Source organism: Podarcis liolepis (genome assembly GCF_965112155.1).
Source record: "Podarcis liolepis genome assembly, chromosome: 8".
Classification (NCBI taxonomy): Eukaryota; Metazoa; Chordata; class Lepidosauria; order Squamata; family Lacertidae; genus Podarcis; species Podarcis liolepis.
This window is the reverse complement of record NC_139560.1, coordinates 3,799,644-3,824,794: the sequence shown is the minus strand read 5'-3', so window position 1 is coordinate 3,824,794 and position 25,151 is coordinate 3,799,644. Positions and strand designations below refer to the sequence as shown.

Here is a 25,151-nt window from a genome sequence, read left to right as displayed (position 1 = left end):
AAACACGAAACTTAGATCGCCTATGGACTGTCAGTGTTTTGCGCGATGGATCAAGTCTCAATCTGGGAATGAAGTTCTCTGCAATTAAGGTGGAGTATTGTGCTCTGATGCAACAAATCCATCAATACGCCAGCCATCTTCAAATATCTCAAGGGCTGTCCCGTGGAAGATGGAGCAAGCTGGTTTTCTCCTGCTCTGGAGGGTAGGACTCGAACCCATAGCTTCAAGTGAAAGGAGATTCTGACTAAACATACGGAAAAGCTTTCTGACAGCAAGAGCTGTTTGACAGCGGAACGGTCTCCCTTGGGAGGCTGTGGACTCTCCTTCCTTGGAGGTTTCTAAACAGAGGTTGGGTGGCCATGTGTCCTGGATGCTCTAGCTGAGATTGCCAGGGTTGGACTAGACGGCCCTCAGAGGTCCCTCTATTACAATTCTATTAAATTCTCTACAATTCTATCCAGTCCACTTTTACATATAAAAAAAGATTTTGTCGTTAGGAAACTGATGAAATCACGCACAAAACAGTGTGGGATAATTTACTGATCAATGGGAATTTTTTATTATTTATTCGGTTTCCATCCTGCCCTACCTCCCAAAGGAGACATATAATCTATCTACACAAGTAAATCAGGATGGATTGCTCATTGTTGTATAAGCTGCCTGCAAACAGATAGTGGTAGGCGTTCGACAAAAACGGGGGCATCGTGTAATTTCAGCATAAGCTTCGTGCAACAAGTTAGGATAAATGATTGATAAAGACGAGAGGGTTTCTGGAAGGGTACTTCATGCATAAAAAGAGAATCATGCAAAGCCCGTCCCCAGTGTATCTACATGCAACAGATCCATTTCGGACAGCCTCACGTTGAGAAGGAAGATTTTAAGGGGATTTTAAGAGGAGTTCTGGTGACTGCTCTCGGAATCCTGCCTGGCTATTGGGAGCCGTGATCAGGTGTGCATAAGGGAACATCTTTAAGACTAAGTGTACAGCCACATTTCCGCTTGACCTGCATTTTTATTGCATTCTGTAGCGATTCCTTTCCCCAGGTCCGGGAGATTTTCTCGTTGCTCCACAGCTGGGCCTTGCGAAACTCCGATCCTCGGATTCACAGGAAATCTGAAGAAGGGTTTTGCTGCTAAAGGAGCTTCAGTGCAGCAGGCAAGATAGCGTTTTCACAAGGCACAGTCGTGGAACAATGAGAAAAACTCTCAGACCCGGGAGGAATTAACTAGAAAACAATATGATAAAAATACAAGTCATGTGAAAGTCTCGCTGCCTTTCCCTGGGGAAAACTGCTCTTTAGTCCTCAATCGGAAACAACAGCCATTTGGGTTTTCCATGAATTGCTGTTTGTTCTGATTTAGAGCTAAAGAGCAGGTTTTCCCTGGGAAAGGAGTGGGACAAGGGCGAAACTGCTTGGAACTGTTTTCTAAACATGGGATGAGCCACGAAAGGCAGAATCAGAGACAATGAGCTGAGCAAAGGTCTGATTGGCACCCCCAAAATACTGAAGCATCAGGTCTCTGATTCTCTTTTCGGCCAGGAGGAGCAGGCCAGCCAGCATTTTTCATAGCGCAAAGCATTTTCACCCCCCGTTTTCTTCGCCTGATGAGAAGAGGAGTCTACAATTGCAGGAGGAGAGAGAAACTGAGATAGCGAAGCCAAGCTGGGGCTTGATCAAGGAGTTGTTGTCATTTCCACACACACACACCCACACACCCCAAGATCTTCTGCCTTTGCCTTCTGAATCACAGTCCAGGCCGGAGGAGGATGAAGAAGGAAGCAGCTGAGGTCCCCACCGTGATGTAGCTGATCTGCACGCTGGCTGCCCCATCGTGGTTGCAGAGATCCGTGTTGCAGCAGGTCACCGGGCGAGTCAAGCCAATCCCATCCACATCGGACGGAATGCACCTCGAAGAACAAGACCGTGTGACGGTTGAATCGCCCTGGAATGGGTACACTGCAAATGCAAGTGGCAAGACAGATCAGTCCCTGTCGTCCACCCCTCTCCGAAATCCACCATGGTGCAGCAGGTACACGGTCCTCTATGCCTCCCCGGTGCAGTTGTGAATTTTTGCACAACTGGGAAGTCGAGGCTGTGGATACCCTGCCAATGGGGTAAGGGAACAAGGAGGTTCAGAATCTCCAAATCATGCATTGCAGGGGATCGGGGCCCTTCCAACTCTGCAGTGCTAGGCTTCTCCGCAGTTGGGGAAAGACCTTGGAGATCTAACCCGACTCTTGCAGAGATAATAAAGCACCTCTTCAGAGGAGGTGGTTTGGAGGCTGGGTGGGTATGTTGGGAATTAGAAGACTGTATGTATGAGAAACCCACCTGAGCACAGCAGCAATGCAGACCCCCCACCCTCATTCCTCACAGCTGGTAATACTGGCTCCAACAGTCAAGGTAGGCCATTGTGGCTAGTAGCTACTGATATCCTGCACCAGATGATTGTAGGTCCACCACATCCTTCTCCGCCGATAGTCTTATGACTAGACCATTTATATAGGAAGAAAGCTCCCCCCCCCCAGTCCAGCACAGCTGAATGTTGGAAGATTCAGGGCAGATAAGAGAAGGTCATTCTGCACACAGCACAAACTATGGAACTCATTTCCACAGGAGGCAGTGATGGTCACCAAGCTAGATGGCTTTAAAAAAGGATTCGGCAAATTCATGGAGGTTAAGGTAAAGGTAAGGGACCCCTGGACGGTTAAGTCCAGTCAAAGGCGACTATGGGGTTGTGGCGCTCATCTCGCTTTCAGGCCAAGGGAGCCGGCGTTTGTCCACAGACAGCTTTCCGGGTCATGTGGCCAGCGTGACGAAACTGCTTCTGGCGCAATGGAACACCATGACGGAAACCAGAGCGCATGGAAAGACTGTTTACCTTCCCGCCACAGCGGTACCTATCTATCTACTTGCACTGGTGTGCTTTTGAACTTCTAGGTTGGCAGAAGCTGGGGCAGAGCAACGGGAGCTCACTCCGTCATGGGGATTCGAACCACCAACCTTCCGATTGGCAAGCCCAAGAGGCTCAGTGGTTTAGACCACAGCGCCAACTGCATCATGGAGGAGAAGGTTGTTGATGACTACTAACCATGATGCCAATGTCCTGCCTTCACAGCTGGAGGCAGCAATGATTCTGAATACCCCTTGCTGGGAACTGAAGGAAGGTAGATTACTCATGTATGGCTCAGGGCCCTCTTATTTACAGGACCGCCTCTCCTGGTCTGCCCTGCAGAGGACCTTAAGGTCCACAAATAATCATAGTTTAGAGGTCCCGGGCCCTAAGGAAGTCAGATTATCCTCCCCCAGGGCCAGGGCCTTCTCAGTGATGGCTCTGACATGGTGGAATGCTTTGTCCCACGAGACCAGGGCCCTTTAGGATTTAACCTCCTTCCGTCGGTCCTGTAAGACAGAGCTATTCCGCCTCAATTTGAATTTAGCCTGATCTTTTATTCCCCTTCCTTCCCTCCCCCTCCCCTTTTTATGAAGATTACCCGCTCTGGGATCCCACAGCTAATTCTCCCCTGGTCTCCTCGCTGGCCCAAATAGGACTAATTTAGCCAGCTAGCCCTGGTGATCATCTAATGTTTATTGGGTGGATTCCCCCCCCCCCAATTGATTTTTTAATTCTGAATTTATTGTTATTCATGTTTTATACGGTTTTTTGTTGCATCAATTAAGTGTTTTAAATTTGTTGTTAGCCGCCCTGAGCCCGGTTTTCTGAACCGGGAAGGGCGGGGTATAAATAAAAAAATATTTATATTTATTTATGTGTTCGAATCCTGCTTACAGGTTTCTCACGGGCAACTGCTCAGCCCCTGTGAAAACAAGGATGCTGGACTGAGTGAGCCATTGCCCTGGTCTATCAGACTCTTCTTATGTTTTTAGCCAAATGCCAACATGAGAACTCCACAAACAGGACTTGAGATCAACCACACTCTCCCGTTTGGGGATCCCAGCCCAGGTGTTCAGAGGCAGGTTCTCTCAGAGAGTGGAAGGAGAACGCAGCCAAGTCTCTCACCTTCTTCACGCGAGTACATGGTAGTCTTGCACATGGTCTCATTCTGCAAGCAGTTGTCCACCTTCATGCATTTTACAGCCGTTATCGGCTCCGGGCAAGAATAACACCGCAAAGCCTGGGCTGTAGGGGAAAGGGTGACAGAAAAATCTTTACTAACACGAGTTGCCCGCAGGTCTACTTTCTTGCTCAATGCTCAAACCTGTTTCCAATTTTGAAAAGCTGAGAGCCAGCTTAGAGGTCCCTTTAATTGTGCGGTTTTCTTCTATTTAAAGATAAGCCTTTGGGAAGGGGGTGCGTGAGAACCAAGGTAAGACAAGGTAAAGGACCCCTGAACGGTTAAGTCCAGTCAAAGGCGACTATGGGGTTGCGGCGCTCATCTCACTTTCAGGCCAAGGGAGCCGGCGTTTGTCCACAGACAGCTTTCCGGGTCATGTGGCCAACAGGACTAAACCACTTCTGGTGCAATGCCGTGAAGGAAACCAGAGCGCATGGAAATATCATTTACCTTCCTGCCGAAGCGGTACCTATTTATCTACTTGCACTGGCGTGCTTTGGAACTGCTAGGTTGGCAGGAACTGGGACAGAGCAACGGGAGCTCACCCCGCCGCAGGGATTCGAACCGCCAACCTTCTGATCAGCAAGCCCAAGAGGCTTGGTGGTTTAGACCACAGGACCACAGAGCATGAGGAGAAGATATTTAGCTCTTCCCTCTCCAGCCACGTTTCCAAGGAAGACTCCCAACTTCCACTTCTACCTGTGCTGTGTTTAGCCTTAGGGGAGGAAATTCCCATTGGAGCAGAAGTGAATGCCCATTTCAGGATATTAGGCAAAGAAGACATGGCAGTCAACGTAGGATGTTACCCTTTCCAAAAGACAAAATAAAAGACAAGAAGAAACGCTGGGTTTTGGGGTGTTACCAAAAAGAAAGAAAAAAACCTCCAAAGCTTACAAATTTATGTGCATTTTCAGCATTTCAACTCCTAACTTCATAGGAACATACGAGCCTGCCTTACACAGTCAGGTTAGTGATGGTGTATCTAGTTCTGTATCATCAACAGGCCAGGAAAAGGGAACCTGCGGCTCTCTACCAGATTTGTGGGACTACAACTCCCATCATCCCTTGCTGGCCAGGCCTGATGGGAGCGTTCGCTACATAGCTGTCAACTGTCCCTTATTTGGCGGGAAACTCCCTTATCCCAGCGCCGTTTCCCACTGCTGTCCCGGATTGATGATGTCCCTTAAATTTCCCTGGTTTCAAAGGAAGCAGCTCCTCTCCCTCCCTCCCTGCCGGCCCGGGAGGAGGGAGGCTCCAACTGTGTTGCTTGGCTGCGTTGCTCACCCAATAAGGAGTCTAAGAACGACTGGGGGGTGGAGCTTGCATGCCTTATGCCAATCAAATCGCCGCATTGCCTGGGGACTCGCCTTTGCTCAGCGCTTCCTAGTGGAGAGGTGACGGTGGTTTTCCTTGCTGCATCCCCTTTGCCGGGTTGCTGCGCTGTGGAAACCACCGCTTGAGGCTTCATTTGGCTGCTGGCTGAGCTTTCTGCCTTTGGCTCGGAGGGGCTCAGAAGTTGAACATACCTGTGCCTGGAAAATCCCTTATTTTGGCTGCTGATTCCTTATTTTTGAGGCTGCTGGTGCCTTATTTTGAAATCTGTAAGTTGACAGCTATGGTTCGCTAATGAAATGCACGTTTTATGCACACCTGTTGCGTAAGATGCTCTTTTTGTGCATGCTTTTTGAGCACTGTACATGCACTGCAAAATCCAGAGAAATGCGTAACTTGACTTCAAGTTGCATTCTAGTCCACAAGCACATTTCGGAGCATTGGATTGGACCAAATGAATCCCTCCCTTGTTCTGAACACCAAGACCCCGTAAGGTGGACACAGATGAAACTTAGCTTAACTGGGGCCGGGTATGGTTTGGATATTGTTAAAAACAAACTTTCTTTTAGCATTCCGTAGCATCTAAAGGTAATTGCGGAGAGATCAGGTGTTTCTTGGCCGCCTTAGTGAGGATTTCCAGCTGGCCAACTCTGTCCACAGCACCTGTGCAACCCAATGGTTCCTTGCAGATTTACGTAACAGCTGACACCCAGCAGAAAATCTGTGTGCCAAGCTCTGAATCAGATCCTTAGAGCTGCTTAGTTTGTGGTTTGTGTGGACAGGATTTTATTACTCTGCTGGTTTTTATTGTTCCGTAAGCTGCCTTGCACACTGGATGAACCAGAGACTCCTAAGAACGTCAAAGGAAAACGCTACCCAAATCTCACACAAAATGCAGCATAAAACAATTTAGTGCTAAGGAGGAGGGGGAAGTTGCATTTCAGTTCACATTTACAGACCCTCCTAGTGCCCCTATTTTCCGGGGACAGTCCCAGATTCACAGAGTTTCTGATTTGAGGCAAAAAATAAAAATAAAAATAAAGGGCTGTATCTGAGGGGCAAGGAGAGCATCTTCCTCAAATACAGAAGGGTCCCACGTTCAAAATCACCAATAGTCTGCTCTGCCTACTAAAACAATCTCAGCAGCGTAGATGCAATCTCCGTTCAGAGCAGCAGCAGAAAGATATTGTCCGGCCTCTATGAAAACACTAAGGGATCTGCAGGGCCAGATCAAGACATTTTGCTGCCAGAGGTGAACCAGAAAAGGCTTTCCTCCTCTTAGCCGAGGGTTCCCATATTCCAAAAAGTGAATATCCAGGCGCAAAAGTTGTTGTTGTTGTTGTTGTTGCCCAAAGTGGTTGAGCTTTTTCTTGTTTTTTGCAAACTCTCAATCAAAAGCCATTGAAGTTTTTGACCTATTTTTAAGAAAATTCACCAAAATCTACACTTCTGACATTCCCCTAACCCAGAAATAATACCTCGGGTTAAGAACTTTGCTTCAGGATGAGAACAGAAATCGTGCAGCGGTGGCGCTGGGGCAGCAGCAGGAGGCCCCATTAGCTAAAGTGGTGCTTCAGGTTAAGAACAGTTTCAGGTTAAGAACAGACCTCCAGAACGAATTAAGTTCTTAACCCGAGGTACCACTGTATAGGATCGGTCTGCAAACCCTATTTAACTTAATGGGACTCTAAACCACTAAACAACAAAGTTCCAAGGGAATGCAGTCTGACTCTTCTTCCAAGGAGAGCCCACTGCCTTGTGAGGGAGTCCGTTCTGCAACTCTTACCCTCAGAAAACTCTTCCTGGTGTTTATTTATTTTTTTTAAATGATATTTATTAATTTCACAAACAATAAAAACAAATTCCAACATTTAAACATTTAAACTACAAAAACAAGACAAATAAAAATACACAGTAGAAAAACAGTTGATAGAAGAAAGAGAGGAAAAAAATAAAAAATAGAGAATAAAGAACAAAGAGAAGAGCCAAAAATCAAAACTAAAAATAGATTAATATTTTCAAATCTTATATTTCCTTCACTAGTTTCTTGACCTCCTCACACCTCCCATTTTGTATTCCAGTTCAAATATTAAATTCAGCAAATCCTTACCCTCTAACATTTATCCTTACTCCATATATTAACCTATTATTATAAATATCCATTTCCAATTATCAATCCCTATTTACATTTTCTTAAGCATCTCTTTACCAGTACCACTTATTTTCAATCAAACGTCATTTCAACATTCCTTAATTTTACAGTGCTTCTGCAGGTAATCTTTAAATTTCTTCCATGAAAACTCTTCCTGGTGTTTAGTCTGAGTCTCCTTTCCTACGATTCGAAGCCATGGGTTCAGGTCCTGCCCTCCAGAACAAGAGAAAACAAGCTTTCTCCATCTTCCATGGGACAGCCCTTCAGATATTGGAAGATGGCTCTCCTAACACCTCTCGGTCTCCTCTTCTCCAGGGCTAAACATCCCTCAATTTAACTCTCAGCCAACTGAAACATCAAAAAATGGATCTGCGTAAATAAAAGGGGCCTTACCATACTCAGCACACCAAAGAGTAGCCAGCAATGCAGTAAGAAACACCTTCATTCTGCTTCTTGAGCAATGCCTCACTATCTCAGCATTCCAGTTTTGCCGGTCGACAGCCCAAGGTAGAATTTTGATTCTCTGCCTTTTACTCTCTCGGCAACGGTGGGTTGTTGTTTTTTCCCCAACCTATCATGTCCCTCCTCTCTGAAACAATATTGTGCCGAAAAAAACAAGTTCCCTTTCAGTCTGGAGAGGATTAAGCTACCTGAAACCAAAAGCAAACACACCTGCCTGGTTTATTCTGCCCCACATCTGCTAGGAATTTGCTACCTAACCCCCCCAGGGGTCTCTCTGAGTTCCTGCTCCGCCTTGGGACCTTGGTTTCTTTGCCTTTCGGTGATCCACACAGACATTTGTTTTATGCTTTGATCATCCCCCCCCATTTGCTTTATTAATTTTAAGAAGAAAATAAGGGAATTTGGGGATACAACAAACTCTCTTTTGTAAAAAACTGGAGCATCACTGCCTCCAATTGTGGAGAAAGAAGATATTGTTATAGATTGGGGGACTTCCCCCCCAAACCCTAGAAATTAATAAATGGTAGGATTTTGACTAGCTGGGAGATGGATGAATGTACAACCTGCAGAACTATGCCAAACAAGGAATCCCTAGGCTGGCTTCTGCAAACCAGCTAATCTGTTTTGTTTTGTTTTTTAAAATGATTTTTATTGATTTTCCAATAAAAACAGCCAATCAACATATCCGAATCATAATCCAATTAAAAATAATAAACTAATTTTTTTTGAAATGACCAATTATAGTCCAAATTGTAATTATTAATTTTTCTGGGCTCCCCATAGTCTGGACCTTTCAAGCATATCTCCAAATCTTCATTCCTGCCTCTTCTCATTGTTTTCATATTATCCGCTTTCTGATCTTAACGCTTTAAACTTCTCCGTCCCTGGCTCTACAATTCTCAGTAATGGCAGAAATCATATATCCTCTTGTCTGTCGAATACAGCTTTATTTGTGTATATATAGTTTTTCAACTGTCTATTTGCCAGCACAGCTTTCCCTGACTCCATTCCAATCTTCCAATCCAGGCTGTTGTCAAAGCTTTTCGTTTGAGATTTAATAACATAGTAGCTTCCACATTGTTAATAATAATAATAAATGTTTATTTATATCCCGCCCTCCCCAGCCGAAGCCGGGCTCAGGGCAGCTAACAACAATAAAATAATACAACATTCTAAAATCATTTATTATAAAATTAATTCAAATCAAGCCACTGGCAACCATTGGGCTAGAGTTCTGTGAAGATTGCCAAAGGAGGGGGTCAGACTGTGCCCTGACCAAAGGCCTGGTGGAACAGCTCTGTCTTGCAGACCCTGCGGAAAGATGTGAAGTCCCGCACGGTCCTAGTCTCTTGTGACAGAGCGTTCCACCAGATTGGGGCCACGGCCAAAAAAGCCCTGGATCTGGTTGAGGCCAGCCTAACCTCTCTGTGGCCTGGGACCTCCAAGATGTTTTTGTTTGAAGATCGTAAGGTCCTCCGTGGGACGTACCAGGAGAGGCAGTCCTGTAGGTACGAGGGTCCTAGGCCGTATAGGGCTTTAAAGGTCAAAACAGCACCTTGAACCTGACCCTGTACTCCACCAGGAGCCAGTGCAGCTGGTAGAGCACTGGGTGAATGTGATCCCGCAGCAAAGACCCCGTAAGGAGTCTCGCCGCGGCATTCTGCACCCGCTGGAGTTTCTGAGTCAGTCTCAAGGGCAGCCCCGCGTAGAGCGAGTTACAATAATCCAGTCTGGAGGTGACCATTGCGTGGATCACAGTGGTTAGGTCAGGGCGAGAGAGGTAAGGAGCATAGGCGCAGACTCCATGGGGCCTGAGGGGGCCCGAGCCCCCTCAAAAATTCGTTTGGGGGGGCTCTGCCCCCCCCAATAATTTAAGAAAATTATTAGGCACCTTGCCAAAAACCGCGCAGGGGACTCCGGTGCGCGCCTCCCAAAGTGACCGGGAGCACCTGAGAAGGAGCGGGCAGGTCGGTCAGTCAGAGGAAGACCCCCAGCGGCGGGACTTTAGAAAGGAATGGAGCCGCGGGGCCGAGGAACAGCGTATTCATCGCCGGCGAGGGACAGGGTGAGGGGAGAATGGAGGGGACGGGAGTTCCCGCCGCCGGAGCGGGGCTTTTTTTCTGGGTTCAGCTAAGGTGACGTTGGTAGGAGGGGGTGGCCGCCTCCCGGCGCGAAGCCTGGGGAGGGCAGGCCGGTTCTTGCATGCAAAAGCACCACTGCCATCCTGCCGCCAGTATGGACCCCGGTATGGGCCCCCCCCCAATATTTTTTATAAGTCGGCGCCCCTGGTAAGGAGCCAACTGCTTAGCTTGGCGGTGATGAAAAAATGCCGCCTTTGTTATAGCTGCAATCTGCGCCTCCATGGAAAGGGAGATTAAGTTATTACTGTAAATTGTTAAGCATGCTGTTTGCAATAATGCAATGAATATGAGCTGTATTCCACCGATATAAGTCATTTGGCAATCGTTCAGCCTCTCAGAGACCACACAATCCCCCCCTCCGGGCCCTAGAGAGCGGGCTGCTAGACATCCATTCAGCCTTCTCTCTTGCTCATAATGAAAAACATCTGCAAACAGCTGTGATATATGTGGTCCCAAATTGTTATCTCCAGTCACTGCAAAGTCAGCCAGCAAATATTCCCTGCTTCTCTCGAAAAGGGAGGAATTCTCATTTTTCCGTGCTGTGTCATATTAACAAGCGTGATCTTTGTTTCTTCTTTTATCTTTATCAAGTCTTTCAAGTCTAAGTAAACCTGCACAGTTGAATGCTTAATTATAAATAAAAGTCCATCTGTACTCTTTAAAAAAAAAAGTTCCTTAATGAGGCTTGGCATTGAAAACCAATTGTAGATGTTAAGAAGAGAAAAAAGACATACCAAACACCTCCATAATCCACACGCCATGATAAGAATCTCTTTGAAATCCGAGCTTAAACACCAGGAACTGTACAGTTCTGCAGGTTTTTGCTTAGTCTTCTTCGGTCCAGGCTGTGTCTGTTTATTGTCCAAATCCAATCATTTTAGCAAACAGATATTTCCGGCTATGAGAATGACATCAGAGAGTGCCAGCCGTGTCGTGCTCTGGGACCCAGTGTCCTGCCGCTTGCACCTTGATGCAAGCTGACAATCTCGGACAATCTGCGGATCTGCGAGACAGTCTTCCCCCACCCTGGGGAGTCTGCCAGGGCTAATTACCCCCATATCAGCCCTGAATTACCGGCATGGCTGGGATCCAATATTATGGGAGTCAGCCATTTCCCACCGCCAGAAACAGGAAGCCCCACCAGCTAATCTGTTGGTTGATGGGCCATCCAAGAGGAATCCGTTGGCCTGGGGAGACAGAGGTTTCCAAGGTGAAGGGGTGTTTCTTTAAAGTGACAGGAAAAGAGAGTTTTTAGCAAGGTGTTCTGGGAAGGAGGAGGAGGAAGAGAGACCAAGATCCATCTTGGGCAGGCTGGCTGAAGGCTGGCTGGGAGATATGCCTTTGACCCCAAGGACTGCACAAGCCCTTCTGGAAATGACCATGCTGTAAGATCTGGACTTCCTCCGTGCAACTGAAGGTGTAAATAGGGGAATAAATCATATTTCTTAAAGCCACGACGTCTCTGCCACATCTTCTGTTCTCCAAAAGAACACAGACCCTGGGTGAGTGCCTGGAACTCCCTTGGATATTGCAGAGTGTGGGGATGGCACCCGATTTTGTAACAATATTCATGGGGTTAGTTGATGATCTGACTCAGTCTGCAGCAGTTTCCTATGTGCCTAAAATTCTTACTGGTTTCTTTGAGAGGTTTTCGTGAGCATCCTCAGCACTGCAAAAGCAAACACCAAGCACTCGCTTTCCCTTTTTGATGTTTCTCGTGAAAAAGTGACTTTGTTTTAAATAGCCCTCGGTGGTCCAACTCACTTCCAGTTGCCCTCATTTGCGTTCAGTCGTCGTCATGTAGCCAAATCGGATTAAATATGTGTACTGAAATGTGGGGGCAGGGAGCCACACCATCAACTCAGGTATTTGAAATTCCACTACCTGCCTTTGAAGAAGGAATGGACGCTACTAGGGTTGAAAAGTCAAGAGCATCCCAGATTCTGAGATTTCAGGGCCAAAACCTGAGAACTAAGGATGCCCCAGGCAAGGGAGGTTAATTGAAAAAGAGGAGCGGTGGAGGGCAGATTTCAGAGTGCCTATACTATAATTTGTCCATGGAGTTTTCTTGGCAGGGATACTGGAGTGGCTTGCCGGTTCCTCCTCCAGGTGGATCACGTTTGGTCAAAACTCTCCACTATGACCTGTTCATCTTGGGTGCCCTGCTCGGCATAGTTCATAGCTTCTCTGAGTTATTCAAGCCCCTTCGCCACGGCAAGGCAGTGGAAGACAGAAGTGCCTGGCGTTCTCTGGTCCATGGGGTCATGAAGAGTCGGACACGACTAAACGACTAAACGACAACAACATACAATAATTTGCTGCTGGTTCTTCCTGGAATGATAATTCATATGTGGTGGGGTTGCAAGGAAATAAAGAGGTTTTGGGGAATATTACATGAGGAACTTAAGAAAATGCTTTAAAAACCCTTGATAAAAAATCCCGAAGCTTATCTGTTAGGGTTGGTGGGCAAAGACATACCACATATGAAAAAAAATCCAATCTTTTTATATGCAGCAATAGCTGCCAGGGTAGTGATTGCTACTAAATGGAAATCTCAGGACATACCAACAAAGGAAGAGTGGATTTGTAAATTAAGTGAGTATATAGAATTGGCTGGACTGCAAGAAGATCAAACCTATCCATTCATAAGGAAATCAGCCCTGAGTGCTCACTGGAAGGACAGATCCTGAAGCTGAGACTCCAATACTTTGACCACCTCATGAGAAGAGAAGACTCCCTGGAAAAGACCCTGACGTTGGGAAAGATGGAGGGCACAAGGAGAAGAGGACGACAGTGGACAAGATAGTTGGATAGTGTTCCTGAAGCTACCAGCATGAGTTTGACCAAACTGTGAGAGGCAGTGGAAGACAGGAGGGCCTGGCGTGCTCTGGTCCAGGGGGTCACGAAGAGTCGGACACAACTAAACAACTAAACAACAACAACATAGAATTGGCAAAATTAACTTCAATTATAAGATATCAATCAAATCAAAAGTTAAGAATGGAGTGGAAGTATTTCGAAGATTATATGTAAAAATATTGTTCTAAAAATGACATGTTAACAGGCTTAGAATAAAAAATGTAAGCAATAACAAAACAAATAAAGAAAGAAAAACCAGAATTTAACAAAAATGATTTATTATAGAATGCAAGGGAATAAAGGTAGAAAGAAATATACAGAAGTCAAATTGCTGTAGAGGGTGGGTGATGTGTTTTGTATTTAAGTGTATAGTTATGCAACTGTTTTAGTTTAGATATTATATTTTATGTGAGGGAATCATTGGGAATTTTGTTTATTATGTATATACGTTAAGTTTCAATAAAGATCTTTGAATATATATATATATATATATATATATATATGCAGGTTTTGGTGTCCTCGGGTGTCTTCCCGTGTAAAAGTTGGGGTGTCTAGGCGACGTTTCGACGAGGTCTCACTCGTCATCTTCAGGCTGGTGCTTTCGGCTTCTTGTTACTGGAACAGAGCGGGATCTCAGTGTTTGAGTTCCTATAAATACTGTAGAGGGGTGTGGTGTATTGCCTCAAAAGTTCTGGGCAGAGGGGAAGTTCCCAGGCTAGTGTTCTTTTCTTCTTTTGTTCCTTAATTACTTGAGGGATATCTTGAGTGATTTCTTGAGTGATATTCTGAGTACCACTTAGGTGGGTCATTAGGTGTGGATTAGTTGCTAAAGCCTTCGTGTCTTGACCTCTTGAATTTGTGAAGAGTTTTTCTGGGAAGATGGCTGTACTGCACTTAGTTGTGCTTTGGCTTGGCTTCGTGTATAGGGGCGAGCTGTGGTTTTGTGCCCTGTGCCAGCCAGATCTGTGTAGGGATTGCAGGGGGGTGCAGCATCCGGAGTTGCCACTATGGTTTGGTTACTGGATGGTGTCTGTAATTTATCTGTGGAGAGGGTCTGGGTTTGGGTCTGGTGTGGTTGATTGGTGGTGGCGTTCTGTGTGCCTCTGGATCTGGTGTCGGTTTTTGTGGGGAGGGCTAATTTCCAGATGTCTGGCAGGCGGGACGTGTCGTCACGCTTGTTCATGTTGTGAGGGTGTTTCTCTATCTCGATGGCTTCCATGATTATTCTCTTGTGGTGATGTTCCATGTTAAAGAGCAATTTGGAATCTGCAAAATTAATTTCGTGTCCTGTTTCTTTCATGTGTTGGAAAAGAGAGGAAGATTTTTCTTCTTTTTTGACGGCATTCTTGTGTTCTGCGATACGTGCATTTATTCGTCTGTTTGTTTGTCCAATGTACGTGGCTGGGCAGACTTTGCAGGGTATTTCATAGACCCCTTGGTTTTCCAACTGGATTTTATCTTTGGGGTTTCTGAGGATATTGGCTATTTTTTGGTTGGTGCAAAAGGCTGTTTTGATATTGTGTTTATGGAGGATTTTGCTAATTTTATCTGTAGTGCCCTTGATATAAGGAAGGAGGGCCATGCCATTGTTTTCTTCCGTGTCTTGGTTTTTGGGGGGTGTTTCTTTTTGGATTAGCTTCTTAACCCTGTTTTGCTGGTATCCATTGGCGATTAACACATTTGAGAGATTCTGTAACTCAGTTGTCAAGTGGTCTTTGTCAGCCAGGCGTTTGGTTCTGGAGATGAGGGTCTTGGCTACGGAGTTTATTTGTGCAGGGTGGTGGTGTGATTGAGCATGTAAGTAGCGGTTGGTGTGTGTTTTTTTCCGGTAGATAGTGTGTCCTAGGGAGCCATCAGGTTTTTTGTAGATTAGGACGTCAAGGAAGGGAAGCTGGTTGTTGGCTTCTATTTCCATAGTGAATTGTATTTTGGGGTGTAGGCTGTTGAGATGTGTGAGGAAGCTATCTAGTTTTTTCTTTCCCGTGTGGCCAAATTACAAAGGTGTCGTCAACATATCTGAGCCAAAGTTTGGGTTTGTGTTCTGACTTGTCTAAAGCATTGGTTTCAAAGTGTTCCATGTACAGATTTGCGATGACCGGTGAGAGGGGTGATCCCATAGGTGCTCCTTCTATCTGTTTGTATCTTTGTCCATTGTGGATGAAGTACGTGTTGGTTAGGCAGTGGTTGGTCAGGTCCAGGATGTATTCGGGGGGATTGTATTTGTTTTGAATGGCTGTCAAGGCTTCATTAATGGGCACTTGTGTGAAGAGAGATACAACATCGAAGCTCACAAGTAGGTCATCGGGATGTAGGTTTTGCTTCTTTATTGTTTCTATGAACTGGAAGGAGTTTGTAACGTGTGAAGAGATGGATTCTGCATAGGGCTGAAGTTGCTTAGCGAGAAATTTAGCGAGATTTTGTAGAGGTGAGCCTATGGAGCTGACTATTGGTCTGAGTGGTGTTCCTTCTTTGTGTATCTTGGGGAGGCCGTAGAGTTTGGGGCATATATATATAAAAATTTCTGCTGGTTCTTGCCAAACTAAAACTTGCAAGCTACATGCACAATCTTCTTGTTAAAATAAAAAAAATCCTTCCAGTAGCACCTTAAAGACCAAATAAATTAGTTCTTGGTATGAGCTTTCGTGTGCATGCACACTTCTTCAGATACACTGAAGTTGCCAGATCCTTCTATATAGTGAGAAGGTGGGGAGGGGTATTACTCAGAAGGGTGGTGGGAATGTTAACTGTTTTTATTGTTAAAGGCTGTCTTGCTCACCTGGATATTTAACCCTCCACTTGCCAGGAGGGAGCCAGGCAAAGATGGAGGCTTCAGTTCTTGACACTAGGCAATAATTTGATGCCAGCTCCTACCTGTCTGAAGCTTGAAAGCTTCGGGCACTGTCTTCTTATTTTTTTAAAAAAATAAAGAAATACAATGTGTTCTCTTCTACCTGGGGATTCAAGCCCTCCCGCTGCTACCTGGGGGCATCAGTTCGGCCCTAGAGGGGAGGTCTGGCAACCCTACTCTTTCAGGGTTGAAAAATGTTTCCTTCTGTGGCTGAGTCAGCCTAAATCTCCTGTGCCTTTACTAAGAATTTTCAGAGATTTGCCCTTTCTTGTTCTGCAACTGCCAAAGGGCAGCTTTTTGCTGCACCGTGATCATGGTTTCATAACATTTACCGGTAGCCTAAGGCTTTTATCCTGTGCACCCACGGTTTGGGAATAGCACCTTGCAGTGTAAAGCTACTTTGCTGCATCTCATGCCCAGCGATAGCTTCCTGGAATCCTGTTAGTGGATACGACGAATCATTTTTACTGAGGTGGTACGGAAAGATCAGAGCGGATCAGTGGCTTCCCAGTGCAAAGAGAGCTTCAAATTTTGCAGAGGGATTTATTGATCCCTGGTTTATTTATTGAGATTTGATGCAAAGCTTTGTGCCATACACTTTGGCTGTTTTCGTTGCTCTTTCTATCGAAATTGTTCTTTATTTGTTTATATTATTATTCATTTACTTAAATACTTATATTTTTGTGATGTAGTGGCATAGATCAAAGTGGTTTACAACAGGATCAGATAAAATAAACTGCAGCAGTTCTGTAACAAAGAAGGTCATGCAGTTTAAGAGGAACGTTAGAACCTGAGGAGAGCATTATAACCAGAGAAATTTACGCAATAATCCACAAGTCCATTCATAAGCACCAAGCCCGCCACCTCATAGACAATGTGGAATATCACAGAGAATCATAGAATTGCAGAGTTGGAAGGGACCCCAAGGGTCATCTAGTCCAACCCCCTGCAATGCAGGAATCATAACTGAAGCATCCCTGGCAAATGGTCATCCAACCTCTCTTTGAAAACCTCCAATGAAGGAGAGTCCACCACCTTCCAAGATTTCCAAGATTGTTTGTTCCACTGCCATTGAAGAGCTCTTGCTGTCAGAAAGTTCTTCCTAATGTTGCACTGGAATCTCCTTTCTTAGGATTTGAATCTGTTGGTTCAGGTCCTACCCTCTGGTACAGAAGAAGAAGAAGAAGAAGAAGAAGAAGAAGAAGAAGAAGAAGAAGAAGAAGAAGAGGAGGAGGAGGAGGAGGAGGAGTGCTCCATCTTCCATGTGACAGCCCTTCAGAGATTTGAAAATGGCTATCACGTCGCCTGGCTAAGCTGTCAGTGTTTGAAAAAGAAAAGGTTCTGACCTCCTTTTTACTCCTTTGCCTAGTCCTCAGACCTTAGTTGGCACAAAGGAGTCTTTTTGAAAGTGTATTTTTGCAGAGTATTGCTGCTTTTATCTTAAAAAGTCTTCTTCTCCAACCACGACCGACAGCTTTTACACACACCAAACACAACCAGCTTTCTACCATCCAACCAACCCACACCCAACACTAACATTGGTCACTCCATATATACAGGTACAATTTGGTGAAAGTTTGCATGAGTCATTGTAGGCCGCTGACTCATGCTGACTTACAGTAGTTCTTTTAGCATTACAGAAATAGTGGCCAATTTTTAGCCGTGACATAAGCATCCCCAATTCCCTCAACCATTCCTCATCAGGCTTGGTTTCCAGTCCCTTGACCATCTTGGTCACCTTCCCTGTGTGGGATGTGATACATAAGTAGCAGTCAAGTACAACATTCCTTGTTTTCCTAGAGTGGACATGCGGGGGAATGTTTGGTCCAGCCAGTCGAAAACTTCCTGTTTCCTCCTGGCTGGGATATACTTCTTCTGCATGTGACTAGAGGTGGGCGTGACCTTACCTGTCCAGGTAACAAAAGCACAAGGCATGTAGCTCCCTCTCTCTCTCTTTGACTTCCTCTATCATTGAAGCAGCTTTTTAGCTAGAGATGCTCTGTTGGCTTCTAACAGAGGACACTGAGATTATCTCCATATGGGATAGATCCACATTTATATCCTTTGTAACTGTCTGCCTTCAGGGATCCAAATGTGAACTGAATGTGAGTAAACTTCTTTTAGATACTTTAAACAAGATTGTGGAGTGTTTATTCTTTTAAGCAGGATAAAAAGGAACTTACCAGGAACCTAATAGTAAGAGGCTTACACAAGCCTGCAACCAGTTATTCGCTGTGCGTTTAAAGAAGAAGAGTTTGGATTTGATATCCCGCCTTTCACTCCCTTTAAGGAGTCTCAAAGCGGCTAACATTCTCCTTTCCCTTCCTCCCCCACAACAAACACTCTGAGGTGAGTGGGGCTGAGAGACTTCAGAGAAGTGTGACTGGCCCAAGGTCACCCAGCAGCTGCATGTGGAGGAGCGGGGGCGCGAACCCGGTTCCCCAGATTATGAGACTACCGCTCTTAACCACTACACCACACTGGCTCAGGGGAATGTGAAACTCTGCTAGGTAAAGGAACTTGCTAGCACAAGTTAAGAAGGATATTAATAAACAATATATCCTCTCCTGCCTCCCTGAACATTCCCACACCCTGCACAATTTCCAGCTTGTCAATATTTTTCTTAGACTGTGTTGCCCACAACCAGACACAGAACTCCAGGTGAGGTCTGACCAAGGCAGAATAGAGTAGTGCAATGAGTTCCCTTGACCTGGACACTGTACTTCTGTTGATGCAGGCTAGAACAGCATTCACTTTTTTTTTGCTGCTGCATCACTCTGCTGACTCCTGTTCAGTTTGTGGTCTGCTAAGACCCATAGATCCTTTTCACCTGTGCTACTAGTAAGCCAGTGTGAGGACCTCTTTGATTTGGGCTTTGTTTTCTTGCAATGAAAATCCAGATATTAGTCCGAGACACCATCTAGGATACGGTCCGTGTCAACTGTTCTTAACACGAAGGGCCGGCCAGGCAGGTTTGGAAATGCCCCGGAAGCGGAAGCCTGGGAAGGCGCTCACATTTGCAAACCCGTGACGGAGCAGTTCGCCGCGTGAGTCGACGGCTAGGAAGATGAGAAGGGCCCAGCCATGAGCCTCTTAAACAAGCCCAAGAGTGAGATGACCCCAGAGGAGCTGCAGAAGAGGGAGGAGGAGGAGTTCAACACGGGGCCCCTTTCTGTTCTCACCCAGTCTGTAAAAAACAATACTCAGGTGCTAATCAACTGTCGAAACAACAAGAAGCTGCTTGGCCGGGTCAAAGCCTTTGACAGGCACTGCAACATGGTGTTGGAAAACGTTAAGGAGATGTGGACAGAGGTGCCCAAGAGTGGGAAAGGCAAGAAGAAATCGAAACCTGTCAACAAGGACCGCTACATCTCCAAGATGTTCCTGCGTGGAGATTCAGCCATTGTGGTGCTGAGGAACCCCCTAATCGCTGGCAAATAATAGGCTGTCAGCAGGCTGTAGGTGCTCGAGAGCCTAGTCCAGCAAAGAGCTGTCTTCTGGGTAACCACCAAGAGGCCTGGAGTACTGTGTCCAGTTCTGCACACCACAATTCAAGAAGGACACTGACAAACTGGAACGTGTCCAGAGGAGGGCAACCAAAATGGTCAAAGGCCTGGAAACAATGCCTTATGAGGAACGGTTAAGGGAGCTGGGCATGTTTAGCCTGGAGAAGAGGAGGTTAAGGGGTGATATGGTAGCCATGTTCAAATATATAAAAGGATGTCACATAGAGGAGGGAGAAAGGTTGTTTTCTGCTGCTCCAGAGAAGCGGACACGGAGCAATGGATCCAAACTACAAGAAAGAAGATTCCACCTAAACATTAGGAAGAACTTCCTGACAGTAAGAGCTGTTCGACAGTGGACTTTGCTGCCAAGGAGTGTGGTGGAGTCTCCTACTTTGGAGGTCTTTAAGCAGAGGCTTGACAACCATATGTCAGGAGTGCTCTGATGGTGTTTCCTGCTTGGCAGGGGGTTGGACTCGATGGCTCTTGTGGTCTATTCCAACTCTATGATTCTATGATTCTAGGCCGTTATGGTGCGCTGATGGCTTTAGCCAATAGCATCTTCTTATCATTTACAAGTATTTTTGTCCTACGACTGCTCACTACCCCAATGAAGGAAAGTGCAAGGCTTCTTGCTATTCATAGAGCTGGCTGATGAATTTTCCAACCCTCAGTCACCTGGTTATGTTCATATATGTTGCCCGATGACCTTTTCTTTTGTAATAAACATTTTGTTAAAATCCTTAAAAAAAACACACAAAAAAACCTGTTCTGAACACACCTTTCCACAGACAGGCAAATTCGCCCGCAGAGAGCTTTAGAAGGCCCACAGAAACAGCATCTCTGCTGTCATTTTCTTTTACCAACAGTGCAAACTGACATGTGCGGTCAGGGTATTTTTCTCATATTGAATTGCCCAGAACAATACGATAATGGTAAGACTTGGGCGGTTTCATGCAACTTACCTGAAACTGGCTGAACGGTGAATTCCTTTTTCTTTCTTCTGCTTTGCATGCCTGTTGTTCTTTTCCTCTTCTGATTGACAGGAGCTTTACTCCTCTCGCTTGTGATTAAATACAATAAGCAAGGTGGAGACACCTGGGCAAAAAATGGACAATTCCCAGAGTTCCCTGTGATTTTAGAACCACTCCAAGAATGGTGCTTCCTTGAAGGGAATGGAAGTCCCCTAAGGACTCGGAACACCCTGAACAAACTACAGCTCCCAGAATTCTTTGGGGGAAGCCATGACAGTTTAAAGTGGTATAATGGTCAGGGCCAGATTGGGGTCTGATGAGGCCCTAAGCTCCTGAAGGTAATGGGGCCCTTTATATGTCCAGCTGTCCTATGTCAACAACAAATTGCCGCTTTTTGTGTTGAATATATGCTATATGGTAATTTATGGACCTGAAAGGTATCTAAAGTCATTTGCACATGCAGAATGTAGGCACCCTATATATAGAAATAAGCAAACTAGTGATATTTTAGGGAGCAGGCTAGCAGGTGGGGCCCATTACTTATATCATATACCATTGTGCAAATTAATTGAAACAAAGCATGTTTTCTCTCTTACTTGTCATCCTGTACTCAAAAGAAACACGAAAAGTTAGTTGATCATTATGGTGTCAGCAACCTGCACTCAATAGAAGGAATGATGCGCTCGCCACAATATATTGAGGTTATACGAAAGAGAGTTATTCCAGGGCTGGAAAAGAGGAATCTTGGCAGTGCTGGGATATTGCAGCAGGACCTAGCCCTCTGTCACACATCGAAAGTGATGAAGAAATTCATGACAGAGCAGCAGATACAGGTACTTGATTGGCCAGGGAATTTCCCGGACGTAAATCCCATTGAGAATTTGTGATCTATATGCAAAAGTCACTATAGACTGTACGACTATGGAGAAGCTCATTCAGGCGCTGATTCAAGTGTGGTACAGGGATCCAAAAATCAACAGTGACTGTTTGAAACCACGGTGGTACCTCAGGTTACATACGCTTCAGGTTACATACGCTTCAGGTTACAGACTCCGCTAACCCAGAAATAGTACCTCGGGTTAAGAACTTTGCTTCAGGATGAGAACAGAAATTGTGCTCCGGCAGCGCGGCAGCAGCAGGAGGCCCCGTTAGCTAAAGAGGTGCTTCAGGTTAAGAACAGTTTCAGGTTAAGAACGGATCTCCGGAACGAATTAAGTACTTAACCCAAGGTACCACCGTACTAATCCAGAATGTGGCAGCTAGACTGGTGACTGGGAGCGGCCGCCGGGACCACATAACACCAGTCCTGAGAGATCTGCATTGGTTCCCAGTCCGTTTCCGAGCACAATTCAAAGTGTTGGTGCTGACCTTTAAAGCCCTAAACGGCCTCGGTCCTATATACCTGAAAGAGTGTCTCCACCCCCATCGTTCAGCCCAGACACTGAGCTCCAGCACCGAGGGCCTTCTGGCAGTTCCCTCATTGCGAGAAGTGAGGTTACAGGGAACCAGACAGAGGGCCTTTTCGGTAGTGGCCCCCGCCCTGTGGAACGCCCTCCCTTCAGATGTGAAGGAAATAAGTAGCTACCTTATCTTTAAAAGACATCTGAAGGCAGCCCTATTTAGGGAAGTTTTTAATATTTAATGCTGTATTATTTTTAACACTCCATTGGAAGCCGCCAGAGTGGCTGGGGAAACTCAGCCAGATGGGCGGGGTATAAATTATTATTATTATTATTATTATTATTATTATTATTATTATTATTATTTCCGTAGCCGCAAGACCACTCAGAAATCAGAACTGGGAAGAAGCAAAAAGAAGCCCCTCAGATATATGTGACAAAAAGCTTTTATTAGCAGTTTCTGAAAAACTCACACATCATTTAAAAGTACAAAAAGGCGATGCTGGTTCCAGAAGAGTTTGCTGATATTTTGTGGCCATTCATTTCCCGAATGTCCAGCGATCCCCACAAAGCTCAGGTACTGAGCCATTTAACTTTGGCTTGGGGGTGTTTATCATTTATCTCTCCTTTCTTCTGAATAACGATTAAAATCTCCCTGGAAGGGTTTCAGTCTTTTCATTACTCTTTTTTCTTTTGGCATCTTTGAAAGTTCTCAATACGAAAAGTTAAAAATCGAAAGTAGCCATGAGCTATCAGACATGACTTGATGGCCACAAGCTAACCCAAGCCTCCAAACTGTCCGCAGAAGTCCAGCTTTTGGTACATCAGTCTGCCACTGGTGGTACTAGACTTTACTCCCTGAAACAGAGTGTCCAGAACGCAACACAGCAATAATAAAAAAATATAAGGTACAGGGCCTTTTTGGTGGTGGGATTACTCTGTGCGCCTTGGCTAAAACTGGCCGCCGAGATAGACGACTTGCTTTCTGGGCAGGGGCTTCGCCTTAGTTCCATTCTGCCCACCCGGGGTCTCAGTTCCTGGTCAAATCAAAGCTCTGATGACAACCAGCACCACCAGCATAAGCATGCCAAACCTTACATTCGCTGTGCCGTTGCACCTGTCCTCTTGACAGCAGGTGAAAGTATACAGCGCCGGCCAACTAATCCTGGCGATCAAGCAAGTGTTGGAGCAGCGTTGCTCCACAGCATAGCCGGCGGCAGAGGTTGTTTCTAAAAGGGAAAGGATGGGAAAGGGCCAAGGTTAAAGGTAAAGGGACCCCTGACCATTAGGTCCAGTCGCGGACGACCCTGGGGTTGCGGTGCTCATCTCACTTTATTGGCCGAGGGAGCCGGTGTACAGCTTTCGGGTCATGTGGCCAGCATGACTAAGCCCCTTCTGGCGAACCAGAGCAGCGCACAGAAACGCCGTTTACCTTCCCGCTGGAGCGGTACCTATTTATCTACTTGTACTTTGACATGCTTTCGAACTGCTAGGTTGGCAGGAGCAGGGACCGAGCAGCGGGAGCTCACCCCATCCCTGGGATTCGAACCACCAACCTTCTGATCGGCAAGTCCCAGGCTCTGTGGTTTAACCCACAGCGCCACCTGCGTGGGCCATGGTTAAAGGTAAAGGGACCCCTGACCATTAGGTCCAGTCGCGGACGACCCTGGGGTTGCGGCACTCATCTCGCTTAATTGGCCGAGGGAGCCGGCGTACAGCTTCCGGGTCATGTGGCCAGCATGACTAAGCCGCTTCTGGCGAACCAGAGCAGCACACGGAAACACCGTTTACCTTCCCACCAGAGCAATACCTATTTATCTACTTGCATTGGCATGCTCTCAAACTGATAGGTTGGCAGGAGCATGGACCGAGCAAGGGGAGCTTACCCCGTCACAGGGATTCAAACCGCTGACCTTCTGATCGGCAAGTCCTAGGCTCTGTGGTTTAACCCACAGAAAGCTATAATTTTATTGTTTCATTGACTTTCGAGGAAAGGCAAGCAAAAGGCAACATAATAATGCATAACCTGGAGAACGTGGAGAGAGACAGTTTTTCTCCCACTCTCCTAACCCTTGAATTCATGGGCATCCAGGAAAGATGAACGCTGGAAAACTAAGGACCAAATAAATAACATACTTTTTCATGCATCCATAGTTAAACTATGGAACTCACTTCCCCATGAAGCAGTGATGGCTACCAATTTAGATGGCTTTGAAAAAGAATTAGACAAATTCATGGAGGAGAGGGCTACTGATGGCTACTAGGCGCAATGGCTACACTCAGCCTCCCCATGCTTACCAGTGTAACGCGTGCAGAAGCGATCTGTTTCAGAACAGTTTACAACAGTTTCACAACCAGAATATTTCGTTACATTGCAGGTATAACATTCCAGGGAAGAAGCTGCAAGGAAGAAGCAACGTTTTAAAATAAAATAAAACACACACAGTAAAGATGGGGGAGAAATCTGTCTTTGCTAGGACTTTCAAATGAAACAGGCTAAGTACCAGAACAACCTACCGTATTTTTCGCTCCATAAGACGCACTTTTTTCTTCCTAAAAAGTAAGGGGAAATGTCTGCGTCTTATGGAGCGAATGCCTCCTTTCTTTTAGCAAATATTTTGTTACACTGGGGAAGTGGTAATTCTGTATTGATTTGTTTTGGATGTTGCATGTGATGCCAATAAAGGTTTTACGATACAATACAATGTTCATGGCTACAGCCTTCACCACAAAAATCACGTATCCACTGTTTCCTGGGGCTGCAATGGTGCAAAAATGTGGTTACAAAGCACAGATCCACGTGGATCCTCAGGATCTTTGCATTGGGTCACCCCAAATTCACCATCAAATCACATGTCTGTGGCCACAGCATGAACCACAAGAATCATACATCCACTGTTTCATTCAGAATATTTTTTTTCTTGTTTTCCTCCTCTAAAAAACTAGGTGTGTCTTATGATCAGGTGCGTCTTATGGAGCAAAAAATACGGTGACCAGGGATCCCCAGGTCTGTCCCCAGTAGGTCTCTTAAGAGGGCATCTGAGCAACCAACCATGGGTGGCTGGCTGCTGGGTCAAACCATGTCCATGTGCTCCTTTCCAAGATGCCCACAAGAATCACAGAATTGTAGAGTTGGAAGGGAACCCCCAAGAATCATCTAGTCCAACCTTCTGCAATGCAGGAATCGGGGCCAAAGAATTCTGGACCGAGACCACATAACACCGGTCTTGAAAGACCTACACTGGCTCCCAGTACATTTCCAAGCACAATTCAAAGTGTTGGTGCTGACCTTGAAAGCCCTAAATGGCCTCGGTCCAGTATACCTGAAGGAGCGTCTCCACCTCCATCGTTCTACCCGGACACTGAGGTCCAGTGCCAAGGACCTTCTGGCGGTTCCCTCCC

At 45.8% G+C, this 25,151-nt stretch overlaps 2 protein-coding genes across 3 annotated transcripts; one reads left to right on the top strand and one right to left on the bottom strand.

Annotated features, from left to right (window-relative positions):
* Positions 1-532: 532 nt before the first annotated feature.
* Positions 533-20,557, bottom strand: LOC310713213 (ly6/PLAUR domain-containing protein 2-like). Of its 2 annotated transcripts, none has more exons than XM_083517103.1 (3): positions 20,341-20,557; positions 4,024-4,143; positions 533-1,958 (listed from the first exon to the last, which is right to left on the bottom strand). In XM_083517103.1, the coding sequence occupies exons 1-3, from the start codon at positions 20,387-20,389 to the stop codon at positions 1,747-1,749; spliced, it is 381 nt and encodes a 126-aa protein (XP_083373229.1). In that variant the 5' UTR covers positions 20,390-20,557; the 3' UTR covers positions 533-1,746. The 2 variants fall into 2 exon arrangements, with proteins under 2 accessions (XP_083373229.1, XP_083373228.1); XM_083517102.1 differs by lacking the exon at positions 20,341-20,557 and adding an exon at positions 7,956-8,262.
* On the top strand, positions 18,867-19,384 carry LOC310713752 (small nuclear ribonucleoprotein Sm D2-like). The gene has a single exon (XM_083518244.1). The coding sequence runs from the start codon at positions 18,957-18,959 to the stop codon at positions 19,311-19,313; it is 357 nt and encodes a 118-aa protein (XP_083374370.1). The 5' UTR covers positions 18,867-18,956; the 3' UTR covers positions 19,314-19,384.
* Positions 20,558-25,151: the final 4,594 nt, after the last annotated feature.